Source organism: Eleutherodactylus coqui, chromosome 3 (genome assembly GCF_035609145.1).
Source record: "Eleutherodactylus coqui strain aEleCoq1 chromosome 3, aEleCoq1.hap1, whole genome shotgun sequence".
NCBI lineage: Eukaryota > Metazoa > Chordata > Amphibia > Anura > Eleutherodactylidae > Eleutherodactylus > Eleutherodactylus coqui.
Genome location: NC_089839.1, coordinates 133,922,297 through 133,936,603, shown reverse-complemented (window position 1 = coordinate 133,936,603; position 14,307 = coordinate 133,922,297). Strand labels below are relative to the sequence as shown.

The following is a 14,307-nucleotide window of genomic DNA, read 5'->3' as shown; positions in this document are numbered from 1 at the left end:
TACGAACTTCACTACATATGAACATAATTGTCCTGCAGTATGATGTAATACTATAGCATTACATCATACTGTACAGCAATCGGGCAGGCTTTCTATAAAGCCATGCCATGGGGCCTTTCAGAAGGTCCCCGGCTGCTGTGCTAAGCACACAGCATCACGCGGTCTTATCGCTGGGGGCAGTGCAGGAGCCCCAAACGTCGAGTGCAGGCTGTTTCGTACAGCCGACACCTGCCTGCAACAGCTACGATAAGCCACACTGCTCATTGGAGCTGTTAACTCTTTAAATACCGCTGTCAATTCTGACAAAGATGTCCGCTGTTTCAAGTACACAAAATATTCAGGGCAAACCAATATGAAAGAAGAAAGTGTGATAGTTCTGGGCAGACTGGTTGTAAAGAGAATTTGTGTAGGGTGAACAGAACCTTTGCACCTGGCCCATCAGCCTTTAACTATACGGTTGGCACAATACTATACATTTTCTGAATCTTACAAATATTGTATTTACAGTCACAAGATATTATGGTGTATTAGGATATACTTTTACTTCCCTTTAACTCCCCAATAGCATTTTTTAACACAGTATTAATTTTCAGACTATAGCTTCTGATAAGATCTTAACTAGTAAAATATTGGTGGTGGTTTGTCCTTTCCTGTATAATTAATCACAAATGTTTGATCTTCTGCTTATAAAACTGAATCAAGTACTTGCAGGATGTTACAATACTACAATGACAATAGGATAGCAGGCACTGTAATTGGTATAACATTTTCAATATGGAACATACAAAGGAAGGAGACTCTGCCGCTAAATCATGATCATCATGTTCACTTTCACTCCAGCAATCTACAAGAGAATTAAGACAAATCCTGTTATTAAGTGGAAGCTTTCTGCCATTTTTCTTCTAGGTTTGTCATCTGATGTTGTGTCAGAGGCCTGTATTGAATTTAGCAACAGAATGGTTAGAGAAACTTGTAAGCCTGAAATTATATTTAAAGTGGTTGTCCAGGATAAAGAAAAATAGGCCAATGGTGGGTAATTGTTTGTAATTTTATTGTATAAAAGAATAAAAGAAACAGTACTTGCCTATACTCGCGTAGACCCGCATCCACTGCTCTGAAGCTCCGCAATGATATTTTTTTTACTGTGCTGCAGGACCGAGGTCACCTTGAGACCAATCACTGGCCTTAGTGGTGAGACTGCTAATCTGGATGACTGGCTGCAGCAGTCACATGTTGATACGACTTCAGTACTTCAGCACAGTATGCAAACATCGGTGGGGCGAATCGGAGCTAGAATTACAGAGGCCTAATCAGTACTGCTTCTTATTATTCTATACAATTTTTCACTAATGGACAGTCTGTTCTATACCCCAGACAACCCCTTAGCCACACCTTTCAACTTCCCAGGAGAACTTTGCTTTTTTTTTTCTTTTAAGAATAAGATGTACTTGCAATGCATGAGAGCACATATGACAGAAAGGAGACCACCATCTCCGCTCTTATAGTGTAAAGTAGCAATGTGCTATTATGAAAAGTCATCCCCAGTGCGGTATGCATTGTAGTACTTGCTCCAACATTATACCAAAGAAATGAGAAGCAACTTAGGGTGAAAAGTTTTATATCATACAGTACATAGAATAGTTTTCCTAAAATATGACACCCATCCTTAGCCAGTCAAACTAGCCATATGGGACTGGGTTAGCAGAAAATACACCAACATACTCTGCGGGAAAAAAAAGAAATCTCCGCAACTGCTGGCAGAGTATGCAAACCTCCTTCTAAACTGCCTCCACTGGAGAGCTCGCTTCATATCTATATACATACACAAATGCAGCCAACCCACGCTGTCTTCACAATTACCTAATTATATGTCTATGGATATAGTGCAGACTGAGACTGTAAAGTGAGAAAACATGGGGGACATTTACAAAAACTGACCAAAAGAAAAAGTATGTTGCCTATAGCAACCAATCACAATGCAGCTTTCATTGTTCAAGTGCAATGTAACAAATGAAGCTGCACTGTAATTGGATGTTATGGGCAACAAAGAGAGTGTTTCTTTCGAGCATAAATCTCCCCCCATGGCTTTACTCTACTCACTCCCCTCCAAAAATAGAGTATATCACAAAACTCAAGTTTCAACATTCTGCAGCATTGTTACCGAACCCAATTTTGAATCCCCACATAGATGTTGTACAAATAGGTAAAAGCGGCAGCTTGATGTCCACGAACAAACACCATTTGTTTAATGCACTTATACCAGAAAACTGTCAAAATTGAATTATTCTGTCGGATTGTAATGAAATGTGCCAGCAGTGTGGAATTTATGATTACTTCTACATATGATGATATAGGTCATTCAGGAGGCTATAGTAGACACTACATCATTGCAGATTGCAATATTACCTTCTTCTTTTTTATCTTTTATCGGTTGAGTAATTACAGCAAGGCCCAGTTTACTTAGCCATCTGAAATGAAAGTCAAAAAAGAGGTTTTACAGGTGCATTTTCTTTATGTAAGGCCATGTTCACATCTGCTTCAAAAACTTCTTCTAGAGCCTCTGCAACACATACATCCAAGAATCCAGGATGAAATAGCACAGCATGCTGCACTATTCCATTTGGGAAAATGCTGGCATGACAGAAGCCAGACAGACCCCATTTTAGTCAATGGCATCTGTTTGGCGCTGTTCTCTTCCGTCATATGACAGATTGCACTTTCCGTTTTTCTTCTCCTATGCAGAATACACAAACAAAATGCAAAACAATGATGTGAACAAAGTTTACAACATTATACAATTTCCTATTACTGGACCCATCATAATTAGAGATGAGCGAGCGTACTCGGAAAAGCACTACTCGCTCGAGTAATTTGCTTTATCCGAGTATCGCTGTGCTCGTCCCTGAAGATTTGGGTGCCGCTGCGGCTGACAGGTGAGTCGCAGCGGGGAGCAGGCGAGAGCGGGCGGGAGAGAGGGAGAGAAAGATCTCCCCTCCGTTCCTCCCCGCTCTCCCCTGCAGCTCCCCGCTCCGTGCCGGCACCCGAATCTTCAGGGACGAGCACAACGATACTCGGATAAAGCAAATTACTCGAGCGAGTAGTGTTTTTCCGAGTACGCTCGCTCATCTCTAATCATAATCTGAATGGTGCAACTTTGAAATAGAATTTAAAAAAATTAGGGTGATATTTACTAAGACCAGCATTTCTAATGCTAAATCATGGCAAGTTTGCAATGTGTGAATGCACTCTTATTAATGCTTGGTTCGCACATGGAATTTTACATGTTGTAGTTGTACATGCATCCAAAAGGTGAGCGACTGTATTTAGGGATTAGCTCAGTTAAAGTTCACTCACTAAAGTTCTGCACAGGTGGTATGCAACCTGCACTCCCTTAACTGTTGGCGAAGCATGATGGGAGCTGCAGTTTCACAACCGTTAGGTCGCCTTCTTACATGACGGAATCCTTGTGTGCATTCCACAATGGAGTACGGGAATTAATTCTGCGGTGGCCAAATCCACACCTAAATGGTGCCAATTTGGCCAGGTTTTGCTTGAGGTAAAGTGTTTTTCAAAAGACTGCAGATTTGTTGCGAAAAATTTCCACAATGTGTGAAGGAGATTTTTTAAATCCGCTTTTACTGTAAACTCTGCAGAATTTCCACCATGTGAGAAGACATCCTTATAGTACCACAAATTGCAAACCCCTGGTCATTAGCATAGTACACAGACAAAAGACGGAGGTCGCTCACCTTGAAGACTGATCAGGTACACATTCAACTGTATAATAAAGTAATAGAATTGTTGCGCAGCCTGATTATTTGGGCCGATCGCGTCAAAGTAGAAATGAACAGCCAACAAAAGAACACAGGCTTCTTCATCAGCTGATCTTGTTTATGCAACCATAAAAATGCTTGCAGGTCAGCGGTGCAACCCCTATGCGAGCAGGAAGATTTGTAGCTGACCAATGACAGCTGAATAGAGATGAACGATGATTGTTATCGTGGGTAATCTGTCCATGTAAAAACATCCATCAGAGACCTTTCACACAGGTGGAAGAATTTCGCCAGGACACAGCAGAATTTGCTGATGTGAATTTCCGCACCAAAATCTGCAGGTCCCATTAAAAGCAATGGTTTCAGCCAAGCCCCGCAGTAAGATTATCGGGGAAGGGCTTGAAATATAAGCCCTTCCCCGATAATCTGCCAAAAGTGTGTAAAAAAAATTATACTCACCTCTCCTGCGCTCAGCCGCGTCCTCCTGCTGGCTCCCCGACACTGCTATAAAGCTCTTTCAGCAGTCGGGGATTTAAAAATCCCCGCCTCCACAAAGGGCTGTGCAGATTGGCTGAGGGCTCAACCAATAGCAGCTACTGCTTAGCTATTAACTGAGCGCTCAGCCAATCACACATAGCCCTTAGCTATTCATTCATAGCTGACCCCATTGAAACCACTTGCGATATGCCGGTTCTATACCGGCGTCTTTCTTGCGCTGCGAGGCGAGAGTTTTCTTGTGCTCTCGCAGCGCAAGAGAGAAAAAAAATCGCAAGTGTGCGTTCACCCTCATAGGTAATTTCCACCCCCACCCTCTTATCTCACCTCCCCGCTGCTGTCAGGGTCCCTGCTGCTTGGATTTATCTGTTCTTCACTTGGGACAACCACTCTTCCCCGGTAATCTCACCTTTCCGCTGCTGTCCCTGTCACTGCCTCTTGGAGTAATCTGCTCTCTGCTGTGGCGCTGTCCATAGTAACTCTCTCCAGCGGCCTGCCATCAGTGTTGCAATATGTCTGCCGCTTTTTAAGCTCCCCTCTTGTCACTCCTTTCTGCTCTGCCACTGTCTGGTCCCCGCTGTCATTCTCCATGCTAAACTCACATCAGCCCTCCCCAAACTTGCAGCGCTGATGGCAGGCCACCGGGGACATTCACAACGGACAGCATAGGAGCAGGGGGGCAATAACTCCAAGCGCCAGACACAGTGACCGCAGCAGGGAGGTGAGATTACCGGGGAAGAGTGTTTGTCCGAAGCAGGGAGAAGATAAATCCAAGCGGCAGGAAGAGTGACAGCAGCAGGGAGGTGAGATGAGGGATGAGGGGGGGGGGGGGGGGGGAAGAAAGTAGCTGGGAGTCGAGGACCAATAGCCAGCCTTGGGCGTTCCATGTTACTCCAGCAGCACAACCCTTTGTCTCCACCCACAGTTCCGGGAGGGTTTATCAAATATAGTGTTAAAGGGGTTTTATGGGCAAATACTACTGATGACCTCTCCTCAGGATAAGTCATCAATAGTTGACTGGCTTCCATTAAAATCAATGAGAGTAGCACCTACAAATACCTGTTCCAGCCACTACACAGGGGTCAGTGAAATCTGCTACTGCTCCTTACCCTCTGTTTTGCAGCATCGACAGGGGGTGCTCGAACTGCTATTCGGTTGGGGCCCTGATTGACGGACCACAGCTGATCAACTATTGATTACCTATCCTGAGGATTAGTCATCTATACTGCTTACCTAGAAAACCCCTTTCTCACCCCTGGTCTACACACATAATAACACACACAGACTGCACATGCGCGCAATTATAAATAAAGATGCAGATTTACTCACTAAAATGCATATATATATATATATAATATATAAACACACACACTCTGCACCTATACATTCATATACGGTAGTGGACTCATAATACACTCTAGCCCGCTTCCCCTTTACAGACCACAGCTACCTGTGTTTTCACTACTGTCTCAGACAGCTTCTTCCTTTGGTATCAGATAGCAGGGAAGGGGAAGAAGCTGGAGTCTAAGTAGTCAGAGGTCATGAGCTCTTCGGTGGCTAGAGATCAGCTGTGGCACCACACTTTGTATGTATAGCTACTGATTTGGAAGCTGTGTCAGCCTGCGGCTTCCTGCTCATACATCTTCCTATGTGGCAGACAGTAATCTGCTAGGGCTCTCTGCCCACTACTTCCCCACTGCTGACAGATATTCAAATAATTAGTTGTCAGCAGTACTAAAGATGAGTGAAAGGACTTCCGCCCAAGACACAGAGGGAGCAGGACGTGTCTTACAGAGCTCCTGCAAGACACACTCCCAAAGACAACGGGACCCTCTGGAGACGCAAATAAAGCAGCTGCGGGGGACGGACATCTCCCCCGCTTGCTTGGCAGAAGTCCCCCACGCCAAAAAGGAGCCTGAGAGACCCCCGGCAGACCCCCCCCCCCCCCGGCGCGGACCGCGGGAATCGGAAAGCGGAGGCGCCACGACAGGGGAGGCAAACCCCACAGCCAACCGGGACCCTACCTTCTCTGGAGATCGTGGTAAGATCGGCTGGACCGGACCCGTACCTGGGACGCACGGAGGGCTCCAGGGCGCCGCGACTCGAGCTGCGCACGGAGCCGCGGCCCGAACTTCCGGTCGCGAGGCCGCGACCGACCCCGGCCGGGACTGCGAGAGGAGAGGGGACCAGGGAGCATCGCAGAGGGACGCGGGGGGCCCCCCGAGCGTGACGAGCCCACCGGAGGACTGCCGGAGCACCCAGGCTGAACGGCAGCGGGGGTCGCTCCAGGGCGCCGCGACCTGCGCTGCGCAAGGAGCCGCGGCCCGAACTTCCGGTCGCGAGGCCGCGACCGACCCCGGCCGGGACTGCGAGGGGAGAGAGGACCCTGGGGCACCGCAGAGGGACGCGGGAGGCCCCCCGAGCGTGACGAGCCCACCGGAAGACTACCGGAGCACCCAGGCCGAACGGTAGCGGGAGTCGCGCCATAGTCCGCCAGCCGCGACAGGCTCTACCTGAGGCTGCAAGAGGTGAGGAACCCCTGGGGGCACCCCGGACGGCCTGAGGGACCCTCCGAACCGGCGATAACCCCCAAAAGCCGACCGGGACATTGCGGCCTAGCGGCGCCATAAGCCGCGGCCTAAATTTTCGGCTGAGAACCCTGCGGCGAACCCCGCCCACAACAAGCCCCGTCCACAACAAACCCCACCCACCGCAACAGACAGGGGGAAGAGCGGAGAGACACCCACAGAGTGTGGAGAAGTCTCGCCACCATAAGGGCACAACAGGGACACAGGAAGACCACAAGGGGCCCAGAAGCCCTGCACAAAAGGCCCCAAACGTAAAACTGTGAGAGACCATCACCTCACAAGCTCCACCCCCAAGTACAACAAAAGCAACAAAAAATTAAGGCCATAGGAGAAAAAGGGGAAAAGAAAACCCAGACAACAAAAATACAAATCGCAAACGGAACAAAAAACGCCAGACAAACAGAAATGAAAACATAGATACCAGACGAAAAGCCACATCCACACCAAAAACAAACCGCAACAAAACTAGAACAATCTGAGAAACAGGGAAAAACCCTCTAAAACAAACAACCCGCATAGCTATCTGACTTCGAAAAGTCAAAACATGGACAAATATTTAAATGAAAAAAACGCGGGCACCTCAACGCGAGCAACACGTCAGCCAGATACAGACAAAACAACCACAGGAGGGAAACAAAAGAATAAACCCCTCAAAAACACCAAAGAAAAAGAGAGCAAGACCACGCACCAACCCGTATCCCCCTTGAAGAGAACCCCACCGCGCACTACAGCCTCACCAAACTCCGACCAAGAGGCAATGGCCGCCTCCTCCACGCAAATGAACGAGCATTTGAGAAATAACGACGTGGACATGACACAGGCGACATTAGTGGCACAAGAGGTCTCAAAACTGCTCCTCCCCCTATTTGACAACAGATTGGAAACACTACACAAATCTATAAACTCAGCACTGTCTCAAATTACGGACAACACCCAAAGACTGACAGAACTAGAAACGAAAACCCAGAACACGGAACAAATCATAGCAACCTTAGAAGCCTCAATACAAAGAAGCCAGTCAGAAACCGAAATGCTGCGGGGAAAAATCGATGACTTAGAGAATCGACATCGCCGCAATAACCTCCGCTTTGTGGGAATACCCGAGACAGTAACCAACAACCAGCTCCTAACCTACCTAACCACCGAGCTACCGCAAGCACTTCAACTGGACATGCCCAGAGACCCCCTAATAATAGAAAGAGCCCACAGAATCGGCCCACCAGGGGATGGACGTAATAACAGAAATAGACCCCGCCCAGTGATAGCAAAGTACATGCACTGGGCAACAAAAGAAACAGTCTTACAAGCCTATAGACGACAAGGAGGACTAACAATACAAGGATCGAAAATTCTGCTATTCCAAGACTTCTCGGTGGCAGTATCACAAAAACGCAAATTATTTACCCCAATCTGCCAAGCTCTACACGAGCGAAACACACGCTTCCAACTGCTCTACCCAGCAAAACTAAAGATCCAAGATGGCAACAAATCCTTATTATTCAATACCCCGGAGGAAGCAAGAAGACACCTACAGATGGAAGAGAACGGAGAACAAGGCTGAAAAAGAATGGGGAAAGGAACTGTACTGTTGCTCTTTATTACAACCCTGTTCCAAACACAGTGGATGTGGCGCGCGCCACGCAAGGAGAAAAGGCGAAATAGATGTTTAAAGTTTACATGTTCATTATTACTATGTTTCTTATATTTTTTATGTTTTTTTCTTTCTTTCTGACCCATCTGACCTTTAAAAAACGGACCACTAGGGGGATCAGGAGGCCCCGCAGGCACGGCACGATCAACATCCAGTTGCACCCGCGGCTCGCTGGGACCGAGGGATGCGACAAAAAAAAGAGGCAAAAGCTACGGTAATTATAACCAAACCACACCTACCAACATGCCTAGAGACTTAGAAACAACAGAATACCAAACACCCACCACAATACAAACACTATCCTGGAACGTAGACGGACTAAACACACCCATTAAACGGAAAAAAGTACTGACACACCTGAAACGATACAAACCAGACATAGTGTTCCTACAGGAAACACATTGGAAGAAAGAGGGGAGGGGAGAACTCAGAGCACCATGGATAGAAGCATGTTACACGGCCTCACACACATCTGCATCACGAGGGGTAGCTATCCTGACCAGAAAAAATATGCCACACACAATACTGCAAAGCATAGCGGACCCAGAGGGAAGATACTTAATAGTGAGAATCAAAATGGAAGAACAGACGTACGCCTTGGTGAACGTCTATGCCCCCAACACTGACCAACCAACATTCTATGTCACACTAATAGAAAAACTACAACCATATCTAAGCGACAGAATAATCCTGGGAGGCGCTTTTAATAGCATACAAGACGAAACACTAGACAGAACGGGACCATCTACCCAAGCAACCTCAACCACACATGCACTACTAACACTTAAAGAACAACTCAGCGTATGTGACCCGTGGCGACTCCTGAACCCTACTAGCAAAGAATACACATGCTGCTCCAATGCCTACCACTCATTCTCACGCATAGACTTCTTCCTAATATCAAACAGCATTTTTGAGTACCACCACCAATCAGAAATCCACCCAATATCCCTTAGCGACCACGCACCGATAGCAATGAGACTACAACTGAGAACCCCGCAAAGGCTAACTAAAATATGGCGCTTCCCCTCATTCCTATGGGAATCAGAGGACTTTAGAGCATACTTGAAAATTCACTGGAACAACTACGCAGACGACAATAGTGCGCATATTGACAACACAAACCTATTCTGGCAGGCATCAAAAGCAGTGATGAGGGGCCACATCATAAGCTACTTGTCCCATAGGAGGAAAAAATTCCAAACGGAATTTGAGGCACTACACCACTCCCTCCTAGAAGCACAAAAAGAACACACGAATTCCCATAATGACAACTCATACCAAACCCTTCTCACGGCGAAACATCTACTAAATACGTTTGTACACACCCACGCACATTGGCAAAACCAATTAACAAAAAACAAATTTTACAGGTGGGGTAATAAGACGGGACGCTTGCTAGCTAATTTGTCCAAACAAAGACAACCACATAAGCCAATATTGACCTTAAGACATATTAATGGGGATAGTCTTACAACAAAACAAGAAGAGGTGGCTCAAATACTACACGAATATTTCGAAAATCTATATAGGGCAGAACCAACAAATGTACAAGACATAAACAACTTCTTAGAATCCGTGAACCTACCAAAACTAACAGAAGAACAAAAATCCCTACTAGACGCAGATATACACGAGGAGGAGGTACGAGAGGTGATCACAACAGCACAAGGGGGGAAAACACCGGGCCCCGACGGATTTTCCGCAGAATATTATAAAATATTAATAACAGACATTGTGCCAGTCCTGACTCAACTTTACAACACAATATACACACACAATACACAGACAGAAGACTTTGGAACGTCGAGAACGATATTGCTCCCCAAACCAGACAAGGACCCGACAGACCCAAGATCCTACAGACCAATAGCACTGCTAAACTGTGATTACAAGTTTCTGTCCAAGATACTAGCCAACAGACTCCAGCTAATCCTCCCATCCATACTAGACCCAGCACAGAAAGGCTTCACACAGGGGAGGAGTGCTTTAAAGAACATCAGAGCCGCCATAGCGGCGACGGTGGCAGCACAAAACCCCGAGGGCCAGACTACGATGCTACTGAGTCTGGACGCAGAAAAAGCCTTCGATAAGATGGCCTGGCCATTCTTAAACATAATACTGGAAAAAAGAGGTTTTGGACAGATCTTTGCGAATTACATAGACACGACGCAAATGAACGCCACTACTACCCTCACAGTCAACGGCCTTAACACCCCCAACATAGATCTATTTAGAGGAGCCAGACAAGGCTGCCCTCTCTCACCACTGTTATTTAATCTATCAATAGACCCCTTACTTAGATACTTGACACAAACGACACTCTTTACAGGGGCGACCTGCGGAGGTACTAAGATAAAAGTTGAAGCATTTGCAGACGACCTCCTATTGGTGATAAATAACCCCAGGGAAACACTAACTCCTATATTACAAGACGTCAAGAAAATCGGTAAACTCTCGGGCTACACCTTAAATCTAGACAAAACAGAGGCCTTGCTTCTCAGAGGACCGGCCAAACCCCCGTGGTCAACACAATACCCATTCAAGTGGGAAAAACACGCTATACAATATTTGGGAGTACAAATCACAAGAAGCCCACTCAAACTATATAACACAAATATAGAACCCCACATCAAAAAACTAGAAACTACCCTAAACACATGGAAAAACTTTACGATCTCCTTCTTGGGAAGGATAAGCCTAATAAAAATGATAGAATTTCCCCATTTATTATATATTCTACACTCACTACCTATATTTTTAAAACTAAAAGATATAAAAAGAATAAACTACCTATATAGGAACTTCATATGGGGGGGAAGAAGACCGCGTATCGCGCTCAAAGCACTACAGAAACACAGAGAGAACGGAGGAACTAACTTACCTAATCTCAGAGACTACAATCTAGCAGCCCAGGCGCGAATCATCCACGACTGGATTCACGATAAGTCATATTTCACAAACAGACCACTTGAACAGGAGATGGTCGGCACAACACGACTCCAGAACATCCTCCATCATACATACGCAGAACTCCCAGAAAAAACTAAAAAGAACCCCTTGATACTGACGGCCTGGAAAACATGGAATAAACTGCGCAAAGATAGCCAAACATCGCCACAAACATCACTGTATTTGTCACTAATGAACAACCCCAACTTCCAGGACGGTAATCCCCACAATATATTTGTGGAATGGGAGGCCCAAGGAATACACACTATAGACAAATTATTACACATAAAAGAACGACGAGTCTTAACGCACGACGAAATGAAACAAAAATACCCCGAACTCCGAATTCCACTATTTTCATACCTGCAAGTCAGACACTATATCACAGCACTCATACCACGATTACAAGAACCTGATTGGATACAAACAGGCGACACATGGATGAGCAGGAAAACGGGCCCGCGGGGCATGATCTCAAAGATGTACAGGGCAATAAGAAATAGGAGAGAGCAGGAGGATATTGATCCGGGGGTGGGCAAATGGGCCACGGACAACCCCCGACTTCACACCGACACTGATAATGAAATCCCTAACCTCGGCACATAGATACTTACCATCGGCCAGGTTCCTGGAGATGAGATTGCAAATTATTCATAGGTCATACCTAACCCCAAGCAGAGGATATCACACAGGAATTTACAATACCTCAAACTACTTCAAATGTCAAGCACCACACGCAAACCTATACCACAGTTTGTGGACATGCCCCTCAATACAGGATTTTTGGACACGAATAGGCGATTACACAAAAACACACCTGACGAATTTTTGCCCACAAGAACCAACATGGGCAATACTTGGCTATTTAGATCCCGAAATCTATCACTGCTCAAGGGGTGTCAGGAAATTACTGCACTTCATAGCAGCAGCAGGACTAAAGGCCATTTTACAGACATGGATACAACCAACAGGGCCTCCATTCAGACTGTTCCTGGACAAGCTAGCGTTTCTGTTTCAAATGGACTGGGCAGAAACATCGCTTTTTAAAGAAAAAAAAGTACAAGCCTTCTTTGAAACCTGGGGGAGTTTCATTCAATTATTACCACAAAGGGTAAAAGATAGACTGAGAAGCTCCTTCCACTATACTTGCTGGTTCCAGGAACAGGTGGCAATAGGAGACATACCTATCTAGGGTGAAATATAGACCGTGCCGTAGCCGTGCGGGGCCTCCACAAATTTTTGCAGATCCTCAACAAACAGGTCAGTAGACCAAAATAACAAAAACCTGTGGTCAAAGTGGGTCAAAGTTTTGATTTAATATATATAATTTGTTTGATTTAATGTTTTATTTTATGTTTTATAAAAATACAAAAAATGCAGGTTGATACAAGACACAAAGAAAAATCCTGCAAAATTATGATAACACTGAATGTATGTTTTAACCTGTTTAATAAAGACAAATTTAAAAAAAAAAAAAGATGAGTGAAAAACAGAAATAATTTTTTCTTTGTGACATGCTGGCCCCTCCATCCAGATGCCCTAGGCACTTGCCTTCACGTGACTTGTTAAAATATGGCCCTAGTGTGCAAAAGAGTGTTACCTCTGAATCCACCCACTAGCAGATGGATAAATTGATTGTAATCTGCAATTATGTATGAATTTTTCCACAGTATTGCACTAGCAGTTTGATATAAATATGTAATTCTGTATATATAATAAATTGAAATACATTACTGACATTTTGTATGTTATGACTATGATGAAATATTTATATGGCATCACTTTAATTGATGTTAATTAAAGGAGTATCCCAGGACATTTAAAACTTTTGCTATTCATGACTGACAGGTCATCGATAGGTGATCAGCGGGGACCTGCTGTTTGGTTTCCCACTGATCAGCTGATTCTTGGTGCCAGTGTCCCTATGGTTAGCAGAGTAAGCAAAAAGCACTGACAACAGTGCAGCAGTCCGGGTTGATGTTGCAGTGTTGAATTCAATTTTTTAAGGTTTACTTCATTGCCGCTATTTTTTTTGAAAAAAAAATATTAAAAATAGTTGGAATGTAGGATTTGGCTGCAAATAAACATCTCCATACTAGCCTATGTATAGGGTGGGCCAGACACAAGTGTCAGGTAGACATTGGTGAAGCATGCTATTATATGTTCAATCAATGGCTGCAAATGGGACCAGAGGCAGGACGGCAGTAGCCAGAGCCAGGATCACTGACGTGGAATGAAAGCTAACCAAAATAACACATAATAGTTCAATTACACGTGACTACTTCTTGTCACTTACTTATTCATCTCTTCTCTGTTTTCAGCAGCAAAATAAAAGGCCTTGGTCTTCGGGTGACTGATCTTTATAGCACTTGGAATGAAGCAAACAGAATACAGTAAATGTAAATATGACTGCCACAGAAAGAGATGAATGGGAATGTGCGCACACCGCCTTTTGCAAGGAGTCACACTGATGTGCATGTGCTGATTGTCGGGGAACACCGTAGGAACGGGGGAGTAGGAAAAGAGGCTCCCCGAGCTGCACATCATCTAAACTGTAAGCACCCTAACGTAATTTATGGTGCTAGTAGTTGATGACAGGTTCTCTTTATATGAGGCTTCGTGCACACGAGCGTGATTTTAGCGTAGAATAGGTGCGTGAAAACATCGCAGCTAACTGCTCGAAAAATAGCGTGAACAGATTTCCAGCTATCAAGTCTCAAGCTTAATTAGCATTAAAATTGCCCATTTACATGATCGGGAGCTGCGTTATCCAGCTCCTATAGGAATCTATGGAGACTCCTGTGTATCACGCACTAAAGATAGGTCAGGTCCTATCTTTTCTCGCAGC

General features: G+C 45.2%; 1 protein-coding gene across 4 annotated transcripts in view; it reads right to left on the bottom strand.

The window, feature by feature from the left end:
* IPCEF1 (interaction protein for cytohesin exchange factors 1) overlaps window positions 1–14,307 on the bottom strand; it is a 216,134-nt gene that overhangs the window by 59,223 nt on the left and 142,604 nt on the right. For all 4 annotated transcript variants that reach the window (XM_066596103.1, XM_066596105.1, XM_066596107.1 and 1 more), the window contains 3 exons: window positions 13,756–13,827; window positions 2,407–2,468; window positions 786–844 (listed from right to left, as the gene is read on the bottom strand). In XM_066596103.1, coding sequence (XP_066452200.1) covers window positions 786–844; window positions 2,407–2,468; window positions 13,756–13,827 — 193 coding nt within the window. The remainder of the gene's footprint in view (window positions 1–785; window positions 845–2,406; window positions 2,469–13,755; window positions 13,828–14,307) is intronic.